General features: G+C 44.4%; 1 protein-coding gene across 17 annotated transcripts in view; it reads left to right on the top strand.

The window, feature by feature from the left end:
- Positions 1–16,097, top strand: part of LOC143824016 (protocadherin beta-16-like) — a 234,763-nt gene that overhangs the window by 144,205 nt on the left and 74,461 nt on the right. The window contains exons 1-2 of one of the 17 annotated variants that reach the window (XM_077310799.1): positions 3,535–5,897; positions 6,738–6,821. The exons of 14 other annotated variants lie outside the window; for them this stretch is intronic. In XM_077310799.1, the coding sequence (XP_077166914.1) occupies positions 3,555–5,897; positions 6,738–6,821 (2,427 nt within the window). In that variant the 5' untranslated portion in view covers positions 3,535–3,554. Of the gene's footprint in view, positions 1–3,534; positions 5,898–6,737; positions 6,822–8,614; positions 10,986–16,097 lie in introns of those variants that run through there. 2 more of the 17 variants (XM_077310814.1, XM_077310812.1) reach the window with 2 other exon arrangements.

The following is a 16,097-nucleotide window of genomic DNA, read 5'->3' on the forward strand; positions in this document are numbered from 1 at the left end:
TGAATGAATGAATGAATGAATTCAGGATTAAGTAGGCTGGTCTTTAAAGGTTCAGGTCATAACTAGTTTATCAGGCTTGTTCATTTAGGCAGGGATAAACAATGAGCACCCAGTCCATCACTTGCTGGAGTGCCGATGGTGCTGAGTAACTTCTTCCTTAACCTGGTAGTGGCTTATTGGTGCCTCACGGTGAGGGCTGGGCACCTCTTAGCACTCTGTTGTGTGGCGGAAGTTAAATAATGCTGGGGTGGATTTGTGAGAACAAAGGCAGCCATGGACAGTCTGAGTAGCACAGTCCGCCCTCAAATAAACAATAGCAGAACTAATCATTGATACACACACTTACATACTCTGGCTCCCCTACCCCATTGCTATGCACAAATTTGATGAGCCCCCAAATCCACTGCTCATGATCTACTATTCCATCAACTGTAGTTACAGAACTCCCTAATTCCTCCTCTTTTTCTGTTATGAGAGCCAGCTTGGCATAATGGTTAGGAGTGCTGATGTCTAATCTGGGTTTGATTCCTCGCTCCTCCTCCACATGCAACCAGCTGGGTGACTTTGGGCTCATCACAGCACTGAGAAAGCTGTTCTGACTGAGCTGTAATATCAGGCTGTTGTGTCTGTAGTGGGGAGAGGAAAGGGAAGGCAATTGTAAGCCACTTTGAGACCCCTTTGGGTAGAGAAAAGTGGCATATAAGAACCAACTTCCTCTTCTTCAGTAATATCAGGGCTCTCTCAGCCTCACCTCCCTCACAGGGTGTCTGTTGTGGGGAGAGGAAAGGGAAGGTGAATATAAGCCACTTTAAGACTCCAGGTAGATATAAGGACCTCCTTCTCATCCTTCGACTTCATGTCAGCTCAAAACGATGCTCTCAGTGGATACAGAAATATTTACATTGTCATGTCAACAATTAACATCTAAAATGCTGACAGTTCTTCATCCCTTTCATAAATCAGTTGCTACTGTTACCATTCATTTCATTTACAACAGGGGTGGGCAAACACATATGCTGGCAAGGGCTTGTGGGAATTATAGTCCACGGACATCTGGAGAGCCACAGTTTGGCCACCCCTGATTTACAGCCTGCCTTTCTCACTGAGAGGCAAGCAAGATTACAAATTATGCAAAACAATTCAGTATGACAGTAAAAAAACCTCGATTGAGCAATGCTGTAGGATTAAGATCACAGATGTGGAAAACGACACAACAGAACGGACATAAGAATTGCCATCCCAGTCAATAGCTCTCCCCCAGGCTTCTTCTTGAACATCGTTGACCTCCTTCTCCTCCACCCCCCCCCTTTTTAGGAAGGGGGGTAGGAAGGGGATCTTATTATTGTGCCGCCATGTTGTGATATTTTAAAGTCTTTTAATGGGAGTTTTAATGGGGTTTTAAGACACTGTAACCCACCACGAGCCATTTGGGAGTGGCGGGAAATAAATTGAAATAATAATAATTATTATAATAACAACAACAACAACAGAACCAGTATGGATACATTGTGCAGTTTCTATAGTTATTGATATAGTGCAGTTACATCTCGTGCACTGGATTGGGATTGGAAACAAAAATCTACATGGATGTAACTCAAATGTCAAATTACACCAATGCATAACATATGATCAAGGTTGCCAACCTCCAGATCTGAAGATCTTCTGCTATTAGATAATTGATCTCAAGGCAATAGAGCTCCTCTGGAGAAAATGGCTGCTTGGAGAGGAAGAAGAAAAGCTGAAGGACCAAATTCATGCTATGTCTGCCATCTATTTCCCACAGTTTGGGAAGCAAACCTTTAAAGAAAGGGGGTGGGGGAAATCACTACCTATATAACCTAACATAGTTGGTTAAAATCTATGACCTCTCTTCAAGCCTATGTAGAAAACACGAAAAAAATGGTGCTTGTAGGGAAATAATCTTTAATATATGTGAAATTTCAATGCGGTTTGCGTCAAGCTTCTTCAGAGGGATTTCACTTCAGATTCTCAGTCAAATGTTAGAATCATAGAATCATAGAATCACAGAATCATAGAGTTGGAAGGGGCCATACAGGCCATCTAGTCCAGCCCCCTGCTCAACGCAGGATCAGCCCAAAGCATCCTAAAGCATCCAAGAAAAGTGTGTATCCAACCTTTGCTTGAAGACTGCCAGTGAGGGGGAGCTCAGCACCTCCTTAGGCAGCCTATTCCACTGCTGAACTACTCTGACTGTGAAAAATCTTTTTCCTGATATCTAGCCTATATCGTTGTACTTGTAGTTTAAACCCATTACTGCATGTCCTTTCCTCTGCAGCCAACAGAAACAGCATCCTGCCCTCCTCCAAGTGACAACCTTTCAAATACTTAAAGAGGGCTATCATGTTACTTTCCCTTTTGTAAGTATTAAACAGAATGACAGGTTGGCAAGAGAAGGAAGACTTCTCATCACACTACCATCATAATTTCTCCACTGTCACAGAGACTGTGCAAAGAAAGAAAATAAAACACAACTATGAAGATGAGTTGGATTTTATACCCCACTTTTCACTATCCGAAGTAGACTCAAAGCAGCTTATAATCGCCTTCCCTTCCTTTCCCTATGACAGACATCCTGTGAGGTAGGTGGGGCTGAGAGAGCTCTGAGAGAAACTGCTCTGTGAGAACTGCACTATCCCAAGGTCACCCATATAACTGCATGGGGAGGAGTGGGGAGTTAAACCTGGCTTGCCAGATCAGGAGTCACTTCTCTTAAACACTACACCGGGGGTACTCTGTGACTCACACATGTGGGGCACTCTGTGGCTCTGTAGATGTCCATGAACTACAATTCCCATGAGCACATGTGTCAGGGACTTATGGGAATTGTAGTCTGCGGACATCTGGAGAGTCACAGTCTGGCCACCCCTGCACTAAACCAAGCTGGAGTAATGGGGGTTCATATTTCTAGGCCAATAATGGGTCACCATATGGAAGAGAGGAGCAGCTATCAGCAGAATTCTTGGGACCTCAAACTTCATATTGGCTAGGTACTACAATGAGATTTTTTAGTTTTTTAATTGACCAGATATTTAGCTTGTGGGAAGGCCAGTAAACATTTATTTTAACGTGTGCTTCACTGAATCCAAACTGTCTTCAAAACTTATCAACTAGAGGTCTGTGAACTATTAAAAGTATTGCAAGACATATTTCATTAAATGCTGGTTGGTGGTGGTTTATGCTAGTCATAGACATGTTCCAACACAAGGTGGTGCAATTGCACAACAAACAGCAGGCATTCAGGGAGCATTGGGTTTTCAAAAGAGCATAGGAGGGATCTCACAGAGAAACCAAAGACAATCGTCATTGCAGGCATAGTCAGAAATCTTGGAAGGAAAAAGCCACTGCAGCTATTATAGAAAACAAATACAGGAAAAAGAGGCATTTTCATTGGGAAAAGACATCAAAGCCAATTCCAGCAACTGCCTTCTTCTCAAAGAACCATCCTGAGAGTTAGGGCTGCCTTCAAGGAAGGAGAGAAAATGGAAAGGCATCTCAACAAAAGGCAAGGTTGGTCTTTTTTCCTGTATCTCTGCATGTGTGGGGGAATGTGCGAATCCTTCCTGTATTTAATGCCTGAGGAAAAGAAGAGTGGGTTTCTGGTGGCAAATGTGCTGAAGGATTTGAATGTGGATGTGAAGGAGCTCTCTGCTCGTGGAGCTCGGCTAGTTTCTAAAAGCAGCAAGCAGTATTTCCAGCTGGATTCTCATTCTGGGGATTTGTTACTAAAGGACAGAATAGACAGAGAAGGCTTTTGTGGTCAGAAGGACCCTTGCATCCTCATTTCAGAGATTGTACTGGAAAACCCATTGCAAGTGCATAGAGTTGAAGTCCAAATAGAGGATGTGAATGACAATTCCCCCCACTTCTCTAAAAAGGAATTCCTTCTTGAAATACCTGAACAAACTCCACTGAATACTCGATTTCCTTTGGAGAGTGCTCAAGATGCAGATAGAGAAGAAAATGCTGTTCAGAATTACACAATTAATCCCAATGACCATTTTAAGTTGGATGTTCAGAGTCACAGCGATAGTAGCAAAAGTGCAGAATTAGTACTTGGGAGGCAATTAGACCGTGAAGAAAATGCACAGTTTTTCTTGATTCTGTCGGCAATTGACGGAGGGACCCCAAAGAGAACAGGAACAGCAAAAATTGTTATTCATGTTCTGGACACCAATGATAACGTCCCTCAGTTTCAGCAATCTCTGTACAAAGTGAAGCTAGTGGAAAACAGCCAACCAAGTACGCTTGTAGCTAAAGTTGAAGCAACGGACAGGGATCTCGGTTCTAATGCAGACATCACCTATTCCTTCGGCCAGGTGCCAGAAAATGTGCTGAGATCTTTTGAATTAAACAAACATACGGGGGAACTTAGTGTTGCAGGAACCATTGATTATGAAGAAGACAAAAATTATGCCATGAACATCAAAGCCACGGATGGAGGGGGGCTCTCTGCTTACTGCAAAGTCATTGTGGAGGTGCAGGACAGAAATGACAATGCACCAGAGGTGACTGTAACATCCATCAACAGCCCCTTTCCAGAAGATTCACCCCCAGATACTGTTGTAGCCCTATTCAGTGTCATAGATCAAGACTCTGGGGAAAATGGCCGAACTTCCTGCAACACTGAGGCAAACCTGCCCTTCATTTTAAAAACTTCAGAGAATAATTACTACCAGTTGGTGACCCAGCAGCCCCTGGACCGAGAAAGAGTCCCAGAGTACAACATCACCCTCACAGCCACAGACTGGGGCTCTCCCAGGCTCACTTCGACAAGAATCATCTATGTCCAGATCTCAGATGTCAATGACAATGCTCCAGCATTTGAAAAGCCATTGTATGAAATGCAGTTATGGGAAAATAATATTCCGGGTCTCCTCATAGGTCTGGTCCAAGCCAAGGACACAGACAAGGACAAAAATGCCAAAGTGACCTATTCTCTTTTGCCTGGGAAGGTCAGTGATCAACCCGTGTCCTCTTATGTCTCCATCAACTCTGAAACTGGGAATCTGTATGCCATCCGATCTGTGGACTATGAGCAGGTGAAAAATTTCCATGTGACCGTGAGGGCTGTGGACAGTGGTTCTCCTCCCTTGAGCTCTCAAGTTGTTGTCCAAGTTGTTGTCATGGATGAAAATGATAATGCCCCATTCATCCTGTACCCCCTTCAGAATGGCACCTCCCCATCCAATGACTTGGTTCCCCGAGGAGCAGAGTCTGGCTACCTGGTCACCAAGGTGGTGGCAGTGGACAGAGATTCCGGTCAGAACTCCTGGCTTTCCTACGAGCTCCTGAAGGCCACTGAACCGGGTCTATTCAGTGTGGGAGTTCAGAATGGAGAGGTGAAAACCACAAGACCAATTAGCAAACGAGACACCATCAAACAGAAACTTATCATTGGAGTCAGAGATAATGGTCATCCTCCCCAGTCCACCTCTGCAGCACTAAACATTCTTCTTGTGGATGGCTTTTCTGACCCTTACATGAAGATGGTGGAGATCCCGAAGGAGGAAGTGGTAGGGGAGGAAGACCGTACCCTGACTATGTACCTGGTCATATGCTTGGCTGTCATCTCCTCCATTTTTCTGGTCTCCATGTTGGCATTTGTTGCCATCAAGATTCATAAAAGGAGGAAGTTCATAGATAACTCTGCCCTGAATTTCCCAGTGGGACCGAATTTCCCAGTAAATTGTGAGGATACTGATGGTGGATCCCTTTCCCGGGCTTACAACTATGAAGTGTGCTTATCTGGCGGGTCCCTGAACAGCGAGTTCAAGTTTCTCAGGCCTCTCTTTCCTGTCTTTTCTGTGGAGCCTGCTCAAAATCAGGGGGATTCACGGATTTCTGGTAACTGTGCTGAAGATCAAACCAGGAGGCAGGTGAGAATAATTGTTTTACCATAAAATTATTTGCAACTACCTACAAAAGAGATACTTGAGTTGTACACCCTGTGTGCTACCTTACCAACCAAACACTATAAATAAAATATAACAATATTATGTATTATGTATATGTATCTGTAATTTCCCTGTTGGTGAGATTGGTAAAGAATACATTGGGCTATCATGGTTTGTCCCATCAATTTCTGTTAAGCATGGAATACAGGCAAGCCAAGGTCTTTGTTAAACAAAGCATATCAGATATTGAAAGGGAGCACACTCTAAATCGGGTTAAGAGCAAGTTACTTGGCCAGAATAATCTTAATAGGGTTATTACAATGGGCTGTCTAAAAGCTGAGGCAATCCAGACCTTAGCTTAGCTTTTACTCTCCTAAGACAAGATGCTTTACCCACCACCATACTGGATGGCTAATTTAGGAGGTTTCTATATCAAGACCACTTATGTGTGTGCAGGAACTGAAAGGTTGAGTTCTTGGAGCATTTTATGTTTGAGTGTCAATTGTCCAAGCACATGTGAGAAACTCTCATAGATTCCTTTGCACACTAATTCTTAGGAAAGATAAAAGGTGGGAATGAAAAGATCACATTCAACATGGCTAAATATGGTAGTTTGATTATATAATGTCAGAAAGAATGTTTAAAATTTAGATATACAGATCCTAGGTAGCCAAAAATATCTGCAAGTATGTATGGGTTTTTGTTGATTTCATGTAAGCACTTTTACTTGACAAGCTGTATTATATTTTACATTTCTTCTGATATTATCTCGATGGTCTTGGACTGTATAAGTCTTAAGCCTTATATTGGTAACGTTTTCAGGTAGCAGAAAACATCTATGAAAGATTCTCTCACCCCATCACAGTTGATCCTGGAGTAGAAGGAAGGAAGACATATGACAAAAAAGTATGTGCAAACTTCTAGTATGAAATGTCACCCCATCACAGCTGATCCTGGAGTGTAAGGCAGGCAGGCAGGCAGGCAGGCAGGCAGGCAGGCAGGCAGGCAGGCAGGAAGGAAGGAAGGAAGGAAGGAAGGAAGGAAGGAAGGAAGGAAGGAAGGAAGGAAGGAAGGAAGGAAGGAAAGGGCTTGCAAGACAGATGTATGACAAAAAAAATATGTGCAAACTTTCAAGTTCTTCAGCACTCTTTATTAGCTGAGTTGTATCAATCATAAAACAACTCGGGTATTGCAATAAGAGCACAAAGACTGCAAAGATTGGTCAGGGGCTGTTAGACCTATCTGGCGCCAACATGAGGCCTTCAGTTCAGGGGATTCCCATTTTAGGCATCCTCCAATGACAGCTGTTTCAGGATAGGAGCCACTTGCCTGCCAATCGCACCACTGAGCAAGGAGCCTTGCCCAGCTTCCTGAAAGACATGGTGGGTAGCCCATTAGGGAATGGAGATCAGAAGCACAAGTGGCTTGTCAAAGAGCCACTTACAGTTCCCAAGCTATTGAGTATCATTGAGTGAAGCATCATATACCTTAGCTTACTGTTTTATGAAATGGTTCTCAAACTGTGGGTTTGGAACTATATTGTCTGGCTGATCAGTTGCAATGCCAGAAGGGAGGCAGAGGGGAAAGATGAGCTAGAAGAAGAGGCTGGAAAAGGAGGTGAAATTTCCGTGGCTCCCCATTCAGTGAGGAGTTTCTCTGCCCTTTTTTTCTTAGTCTTTCGGGGAGACATCTGCATTGTGAACCAAGGCAATAGAACTCCTTCACATTATGGATTTTGAGACGTACTAATAATTTTGTGCGCAGAAGTTAGGTTTGAACACATTTGTCAAGGGGGTGTGATTGGCTGCAGTTGTGTTCAAGTCAGTGTACATTTTTAATACCTAAAATGCAAAATGGTTGAGAGATCTGTATGCAAACTATTGCTCACGATTGGTATTAATAAAATTTCAAAACAAAATATTAACTTGGTCAATAATAACTTAAATAAGATTTTGTGTGCATAGGTGAGGGGGAGTAGCAGGGAATGACTGTGCTCATGGATTCTGAAAGACAAAGATAGTATAATAACAACAACAACAACAACAATAATAAGCTATATAATTTTCATGGTTTTCTTCAGTGAGGACCACAAGAACACCTCGATCAGGTGTGTGATTGGCTGCACTTCTGTTCAAGAAAGGATGTACTTTAGAGGTATAAAGTGCTAAATGGCTGAGAGATCCTTATCCAAACTGTTTCTCACCATTGCTACTCCTTAATAAACCAGAATATAAAACATTAACTATTTTAATAATAAATGGGAAGGGGGAGAAGTAGCAGGGAATGACTTTACAGGTGGATTCTGAAAAAGAGACTAAGCAGTTAATCTGCCCCCTAAACTTTGGGAACTGGTCCTATAATAAAGAATATACAATTTTCATGGTTTTCTCTCGAGAGGACCACAAGGTGGCAGCATTAGCAAGGAGATGAGTTGCAAATGGTATTTCAGACATTTCATTTCTAGCAACACAACCAGAAACCGAACAGGCAGAGACACTCTTGAATGCAGAGGGAAGGGAGGTGCTGGATAGATGGGAAGATTCCAGGAAGAAATGCAATAAACACAGAAGATGAAAATTAATTCTTTCTTCTGGACAGTACCAGGCTGCTTCCTGTTTGGAAAACTATAAATAGCTGGCCATGTTTGGCACCATGGACCATAGCTTCAGGATGAGAAAAGGTCTGTACCTTTTGTTGTTTCTCTCTCTGTCTGGAGTGATGTGTGTCTCCATTCACTATTCTTTGCCTGAGGAGAAGAAAAGTGGGTCTCTGGTGGCGAATGTGCTGAAGGATTTGAAACTGGGAGCAGGGGAGCTCTCTGCCCGCAGAGCCCAGCTGGTTTCCAAAAGCCATAAGCAGCATTTCCAGCTGGACACCCGTTCTGGGAACCTCTTTGTAAATGAAAAGATAGACCGGGAATTATTGTGTGGTGAGATGGATTCTTGCTTACTGTTGTCTGAGATTGTGCTTCAAAACCCCTTAACCATCTACAGCATTGAGATGCAGATAGAAGATATAAATGACAATTCTCCAGCATTCTCTCAAACTGAACTTGACCTGTCTATTCCTGAGAATGCACCCACCAATACTCGATTTCCCCTGGAATCTGCCCAAGATACAGACTTGGGTGAAAACAGTATTCAGAACTACACCCTCAGTCCCAATCACCATTTTCACTTGGAAATTCAAAGTAGCAAGTATGGAAAGAAAAAAATGGATCTTGTTCTGGAGAAACCACTAGACAGGGAGAAGGAGGCTCAGATTGTGCTGACTCTCACAGCTGTTGATGGAGGGGTACCCCAAAGAACCGGCACACTTCTAATACATATTACTGTTCTGGACAGCAATGACAACTTCCCTCAGTTTACACAATCTGAATATTTAGTGGGATTAAAGGAAAATAGTCCTCGAGATACTCTGGTCTTGAAGGTGGAAGCCAGAGATTTGGATTTTGGTTTGAATGCCGAGATCACCTACTCCTTCCATCAGGTGCCAGAGAAAATAAGCAACTTGTTCCAGTTGCATCAAATGACCGGGGAAATCACCATTTTGGATGCAATTGACTATGAAAAGGAAACAAGTTACTATATGAAGGTCAAGGCAACAGATGGAGGTGGTCATACAGGCCATTGCGAGGTCCTTGTGGAAATTGAGGATGAGAACGACAATGCACCTGAGATATCGGCCATATCTGTCACCAGCCCTTTGGCAGAAGACTCTCCCCTAGATACACTGGTTGTCCTCTTCAGTGTCACAGACCGAGATTCCGGAGACAATGGCAGGACCTCCTGTTCTGTGGAGATGAACATGCCCTTTCTATTAAAAACCACCACGAATAATTATTATCAACTGGTGACCCAAAGTCCTTTGGACAGAGAGAGAGTCCCTGAGTATAACATCACCATCACAGCTACCGATCGGGGCTCTCCCAGGCTCACTTCAAGAAGAACGATTAGGGTTGAGATCTCTGACATCAATGACAACCCTCCAGTGTTTGAGAAGACCAAGTATGAAATGCAAGTGTGGGAAAACAATATTCCAGGCCTGCTGATGGGCTCAGTCCATGCTGTTGACCTGGACGTAGAGCAGAATGCCCAGGTGACCTATTCTCTTGTGCCTGGAAATGCCAGCGGTGCTCCTAAGGCCTCTTACGTCTCCATCAACTCCGAGACGGGGAATCTGTACCTCCTGCGATCTCTGGACTATGAGCAGATCAGGGAATTCCACGTGACAGTCAGGGTTTCGGATGGGGGTTCTCCTCCACTGAGTTCGGAAGTTGCCATTCGAGTTGTTATCCTGGATGAAAATGACAATGCGCCCTTCTTCCTCTACCCGCTCCAGAACAGCACCTCCCCCTGCAACGACCTGGTGCCCAAGTCAGTGGAGGCCGGGTACCTGGTGGCCAAGGTGGTGGCTGTGGATGGGGATTCGGGCCAGAACTCTTGGCTGTCCTATGAACTGCTGAAGGCCACTGACCCCGGCCTCTTCAGCATCGGAGCCCAGAACGGGGAAGTGAAAACCAGGAGATCCCTGACGGAGCGAGACACCAGCAAGCAGAGGCTGGTTATCCTGGTGAGGGACAACGGCCACCCTCCCCAGACCAGCACTGCAACCCTGAATGTCCTTCCGGTGGATGGCTTTTCAGACCCTTACCTGAATATTGTGAGTGTCCGTCACGATGAGGCCCGGGAGGAAGACGGCTCCTTGACGATGTACCTGGTGATCTGCTTGGCTGCGGTGTCCTTTGTGTTCCTGATCTGCATCATTGTGTTTGTTGTCATCAAAGTGCACAAGAAGGAGTCTGGCTTTCTCTCTGCCCTTCCTCAGTTCCCACCTGCCTTACCTGAGATCCCAGAGACTGGTGTGGATTCTCAGAGTGGATCACTCTCCCGGGCTTACCACTATGATGTCTGCCTAACGGGTGGATCACTAAGCAGCGAGTTCAGATTCCTTAGGCCTCTCATTCCTGTTTTCTCCATGGGGGACCCAAACGTCTCTCAGAATCACAGAATTTCTTCAGTCTCTCAAGAAATTCCTGAGGACATGGCGGGCCAAAACCGAAGAGATCAGGTAGGTAGATAGTTGCTTTTTTCTTGCATTTGCTATGTGCAAGGGAAAGTTTAGCTAGGAAAACAGATTTGTGTTTACGTCAGCATAGACTGAGAGCCTTAACTAGAGGTATTCTGCATGGAGTCAAATAACACAGTTTAAAAAACAACCAGTTTAGACAGCTTTAATATATTACAATTGTTGTTCTACATTGAATATAGTCTGTTGAAAAACTAAGTTGCAATGCTCTCTGCATGAAACAATTCATAGCCCTGCCTCCTGTAGTTTTGCCATCTCCACTTTGTTCTCTAGTGCAGTCACTAATATGCATAACTAAGGAGCTTCTCTGCATAGCTAATAGCCCATCTCAGGCAGGCAAGAGAGAAACGAATCGGTGAAAAGCATCTTTCAGAAACAACGCTTAAAAGACAAAGCACCGAAGAGGCAGTTCATCATCATCATCATCATCAATTAGATTTCTATACCGCCGCTTGCCGCAGCCTCGCGGCGGTTTACACATAAAATTCTAAAACTATAAAACCCAAATAAAATCTCCATTAAAATAACAATCACAATGGTGACCATAATCTCTCATAATCCCTTCTTGTTTAGGGTGGGGCACTAGATCTAATCTAATGTAACCATGCAGAGCAAAATCAGATTTCCGGAGTAAATTCACTCTTCTGTGCAGAGATCAGAAAAACAACCATGTATTTAGTGAGTTGTTATCAGCTTATCCATCATGCAGAAGAGGCCCTGAACAAGTTTGAATGAACTGAACAAGTTTTACAGTTGTTATTATCTTTACTCTTTCACCCTCACAAATGTTACTAGATTTTACTGTTAATGAGGCTAAAGAAGCAGGTTAAAATGGGATTGATAGTTTTATGTGAAAATTGTGTAAAGTATTGAGAGTTATGTCATATTAACTCCTATGTTGAAGCTTTTTAATGTTTTCTTTAAAATGGCAATATTTTGGCTACACTGAATCAGACAAGGGGAAGTTACATGCACAAGAAAGTTGAGAACTCTACAAATTGAAGCTCATATAGATCAATATATTTGTTGAACATTAATTAACATGTCTTTAGAGCCATTTTAGCTGATATGCATAGAGGAATCTAGTGCACTTTAGAGTTATGGAATTATCAAATATAGCATGGATTTAATTGGACTGAATTTATGCGAGACTATATAAAAAGAGATTTCAGCTGCATTGGACATGAATTGATCCCAAACTGCTTGGTTTTCTTTAAACACAAAGTAATAATAATTATCAATAGTACGGCATCAGATAAAGTTGAATCTGGCTTGATGGACCATGTTAAATTTTACTTTGTTTGGTAGGATTCAGTAGTTCTATTTGAAAATAATCCTATGGTTTTTATCACAATAATTTTGCAAAATTGGAAAGTAAAATTGTGAAATGTGTTTGGATAAATAAAAAGCCTGAAGTCGCATGAGAACTTCTACAAAGGAAAAAGGCGACTACAATGATAATGGAGAGCTATGATAATGTCCCTCAATTTCTTCAGTCTCTGTATAAAATGAAATTAAAGGAAAACAGCCAGCCAAGTACACAGACCGAGAGTGTAAGTGACTGACAAGGATCTTGGTTTCTTTAGGGACATAATTTATTACCTCAGCGAGGTCCAGAAAATGTACTCAGATCTTTCAAGATGATGATTAGGAAATATATAGTTGTGGGACTAAGTGATTATGAAGAGAACAAGAATTATGCAATAAATATCAAAGCTACCAGTGGAGGAGGGTGATCTGCTTACTGCAAAATCATTGTGGATGTTGAGGACAGAAAAGACAATGCCACAGAGATGAGTGCAACATTCATCACCAATCCTTTACCAGATGATTCCTTCCCAAAATAGTTTTGTAGCCCTCTTCAGTGTCACCGATCGAGACTGATCAAGAACTTCCTGCAATATTGATACAAACCAGTCCTTCACGTTAAAAACCTCAGTGAATAAGTATCACTGATTGGTGAACCAGCAACCCCTAGACCAAGAAAGAATCTTAGCATGTAACATCACCATCACAGCCACAGACTCACCCAGGCTGATATCAGCAAGAATAATTAATGTGCAGATCTCAATGACAACTCTCCAGTATTTGAGAAGTCAGTTTATGAAATGCAATTACAGGAAAATAATATTCCAGGTTTGCTCATAGGTTTGGAACCAAAACCAAATGCTGAACTGACCTATTCTCTGCCGCGACCTTCCCACCACAATTAATACACTGGAGACCTGTTGGCCGCCATTGGTAGTGAGGTTTGATGGCTTCAGGCGGCTCTCTTCTTCTGAAGTGGACAAGTTGCTAGGTTCGGTCAGGGCGACCACCTGCCCCCTCGACCCCTGTCCTTCTTGGCTCCTCAAGGGAGGTGGCCAGAAGATAGGAGGCCAGCTCAGAGACATCATCAACTCCTCCCTGAGTACGGGAGAGTTTCCTGAGCAGCTCAAGGAGGCGATGGTCCGCCCTCTCCTGAAGAAACCATCGCTGGACCCGCTGGACCCTGCTAACTACCACCCAGTGTCACATTTAGCGTTTCTGGGCAAGGTGGTGGAGAGGCTGGCAGCGGACCAGCTCCTGGCATTCTTGGAGGAAACTTCAGCACTCGATCCATATCAGTCTGGCTTCTGCCCTGGCCACAGGGTGGAGACGGTTTTGGTCGCCCTGCTGGATGACCTCCGTCACCAGCTGGATAGAGGCGGGTCAGCCGTGTTGGTCCTTTTAGACCTATCAGCGGCCTTTGACATCGTGGACCACGAACTGTTGGTCCATTGCCTGGCCAGTACGGGGATACGGGGCACAGGCTTGTGCTGGATACGCTCCTTCCTCCATAACCGGTCCCAGAGGGTTGCTGTGGGGGAAGAGCTCTCGCGGCCCTATAGACTCCCTTGCGGGGTCCCTCAGGGTGCGGTCCTCTCCCCCACATTGTTTAACATCTTTATGCGCCCTCTGGCCCAGCTGGTACGGAGCTTTGGGCTGGGTTGCCATCAGTACGCTGATGACACCCAGCTCTATCTCCTAATGGACGGTCACCCGAACTCCCCCCCGGAACCATTTGCCAGATGTTTGGAAGCGGTGACAGAATGGTTCGAGCAGAGTCGCCTGAAACTCAACCCCTCCAAGACGGAGGTCCTGTGGCTGGGGGGAAGGGGGTGGGAACAGGTAGCGTGTTTACCCACCGTAGCAGGGGTGCAACTTACCATCGTGCCCCAAGCTAGGAATTTGGGTGTGACCATTGATGCCTCCCTGACTATGGAGGCTCAGGTCAAGAGAGTAGCGGGCCAGGCATTTTTCTACCTTCGCCAGGCCCGGCTACTAGCACCCTACCTGTCCCCTGACCACTTGGCCACAGTGATCCATGCGACAGTCACCTCCAGAATAGATTTCTGTAACTCGCTCTACGCAGGCCTACCCTTGTCCCTGACCCAGAAACTACAGCTGGTACAAAGTGCAGCTGCCAGGGTCCTCACTGGAACATCTTGGAGGGCCCACATCCAGCCGGTGCTGAGGCAGCTGCGTTGGCTGCCAATTGCTGCCCGGATCCGGTTCAAGGTTTTGGTTTTAACCTTCAAGGCCATATGCGGGTTGGGACCCACATACCTGGGGGACCGCCTACCGCTCTATGCCCCCCGCAGGGCCTTACGCTCTGCGGGTGAGAACCTGTTGGTCATCCCCGGCCCGAAGAAAGTGCTCCTAGCCTCGACCAGGGCCAGTGCTTTTTCAGTCCTGGCCCCTACCTGGTGGAATGAGCTCCCGGGTGATCTGCGGGCCTTGCGGGATTTGTCAGCTTTCCGCAGGGCCTGTAAAATGGACCTCTTCCACCAGGTCTATGGTTGAGGCTGGGGTCAGCGAATCAGGGACATTGCTCCCCCCCTAGGAGTTTGAGTGTACGCTACTCCCCTATCCTTTCATCTTCACCTCTTTGATAATTGGGGGAGGGATGGGATTTTTAGCCGTCATGTTAGTAGATTGATGTTTTAATGGGAATTTTAATGGGATTAGTTGTTGTGACCCACCTCGAGCATATCGGGAGAGGCGGGAAATAAATCTAATAATAATAATAATAATAATAATAATAATAATAATAATAATAATAATAATTCTCTTTTACCTGGGAAGGTCAATGATCAGTCTGTGTTCTCTTATGTCTCCATCAACTTTGAAATAGAGAATCTGGTTGCCCTGCAATCTCTGGATTATGAGCAGGTGAAAGATTTCCAGTGTACATAAGGGCAGTGGATAGCAGTTCTCTTCCACTGAGCTCCAAAAGTTATTGCTTGAGGTTCTTTTTTTGAAAGAAAATAATAATGCCCCAATTACATTTTCAGAATGCCCCAATCACCTCTTCAGAGTAGCCCCATCCAATGGTTCCCTGAGGGATTAAGCCTGGCTACCTGGTTCCAAGGTGGTGGCAGTGGACAGAACTCTTTGTTTTCTACACAACCGGGTCTGTTCAGTATGGATGCCCAGAATGCAGAAGTGAAAACCAGTTAACAGACAAGACCAATGAGACCTATTAGCAAATGAGATACATTCAAACAGAAACTCATAAATGGAATCAGAGGTAAGAGTCACCCTCCCCAGTCCATCTCTGCAACTCTAATCATTTTGTTAGTGGATGGCTCTTCTGACCGTTATATGAAAATGGTGGATGGTAGTTATCCTGGAGGATGAAGTAGTGGAGGAAGAAGATCATATTATGACTATGCATCTGGCCATATGTCCGGCTGTTGTCTCATTCATTCTTCTGGTTCCTTGGTGGAGTTTATTGTCATCAAGTTTCAGAAAAAGAGAACATTCCTAGAGAGCTCTGCCCTGAATTTCCCAGTGGGATTGAATTTCTAGGAGTAGTGTGGCAGTTCTGGTTCTGGATTCCTTTCCCAGATTTACAGTTATAAGGTGTGCTTAGCTGATGGATCTCTGAACAGCAAGTTCAGGTTTTTCAGGCCTCTCTTTATTGTTCTTTAGTGCAGGAGTCAAGTGAGAAGAATAGATTTAACATTGTTGTTGTTAGGAGTGAAGTCGTGTCCGACCCTCGCGACCCCATGGACAATGATCCTCTAGGCCCTCCTGTCCTCCACCATTCCCCGTATTCCATTTAAGTTC

This window comes from Paroedura picta, chromosome 14 (assembly GCF_049243985.1).
Source record: "Paroedura picta isolate Pp20150507F chromosome 14, Ppicta_v3.0, whole genome shotgun sequence".
Taxonomy (NCBI): Eukaryota; Metazoa; Chordata; class Lepidosauria; order Squamata; family Gekkonidae; genus Paroedura; species Paroedura picta.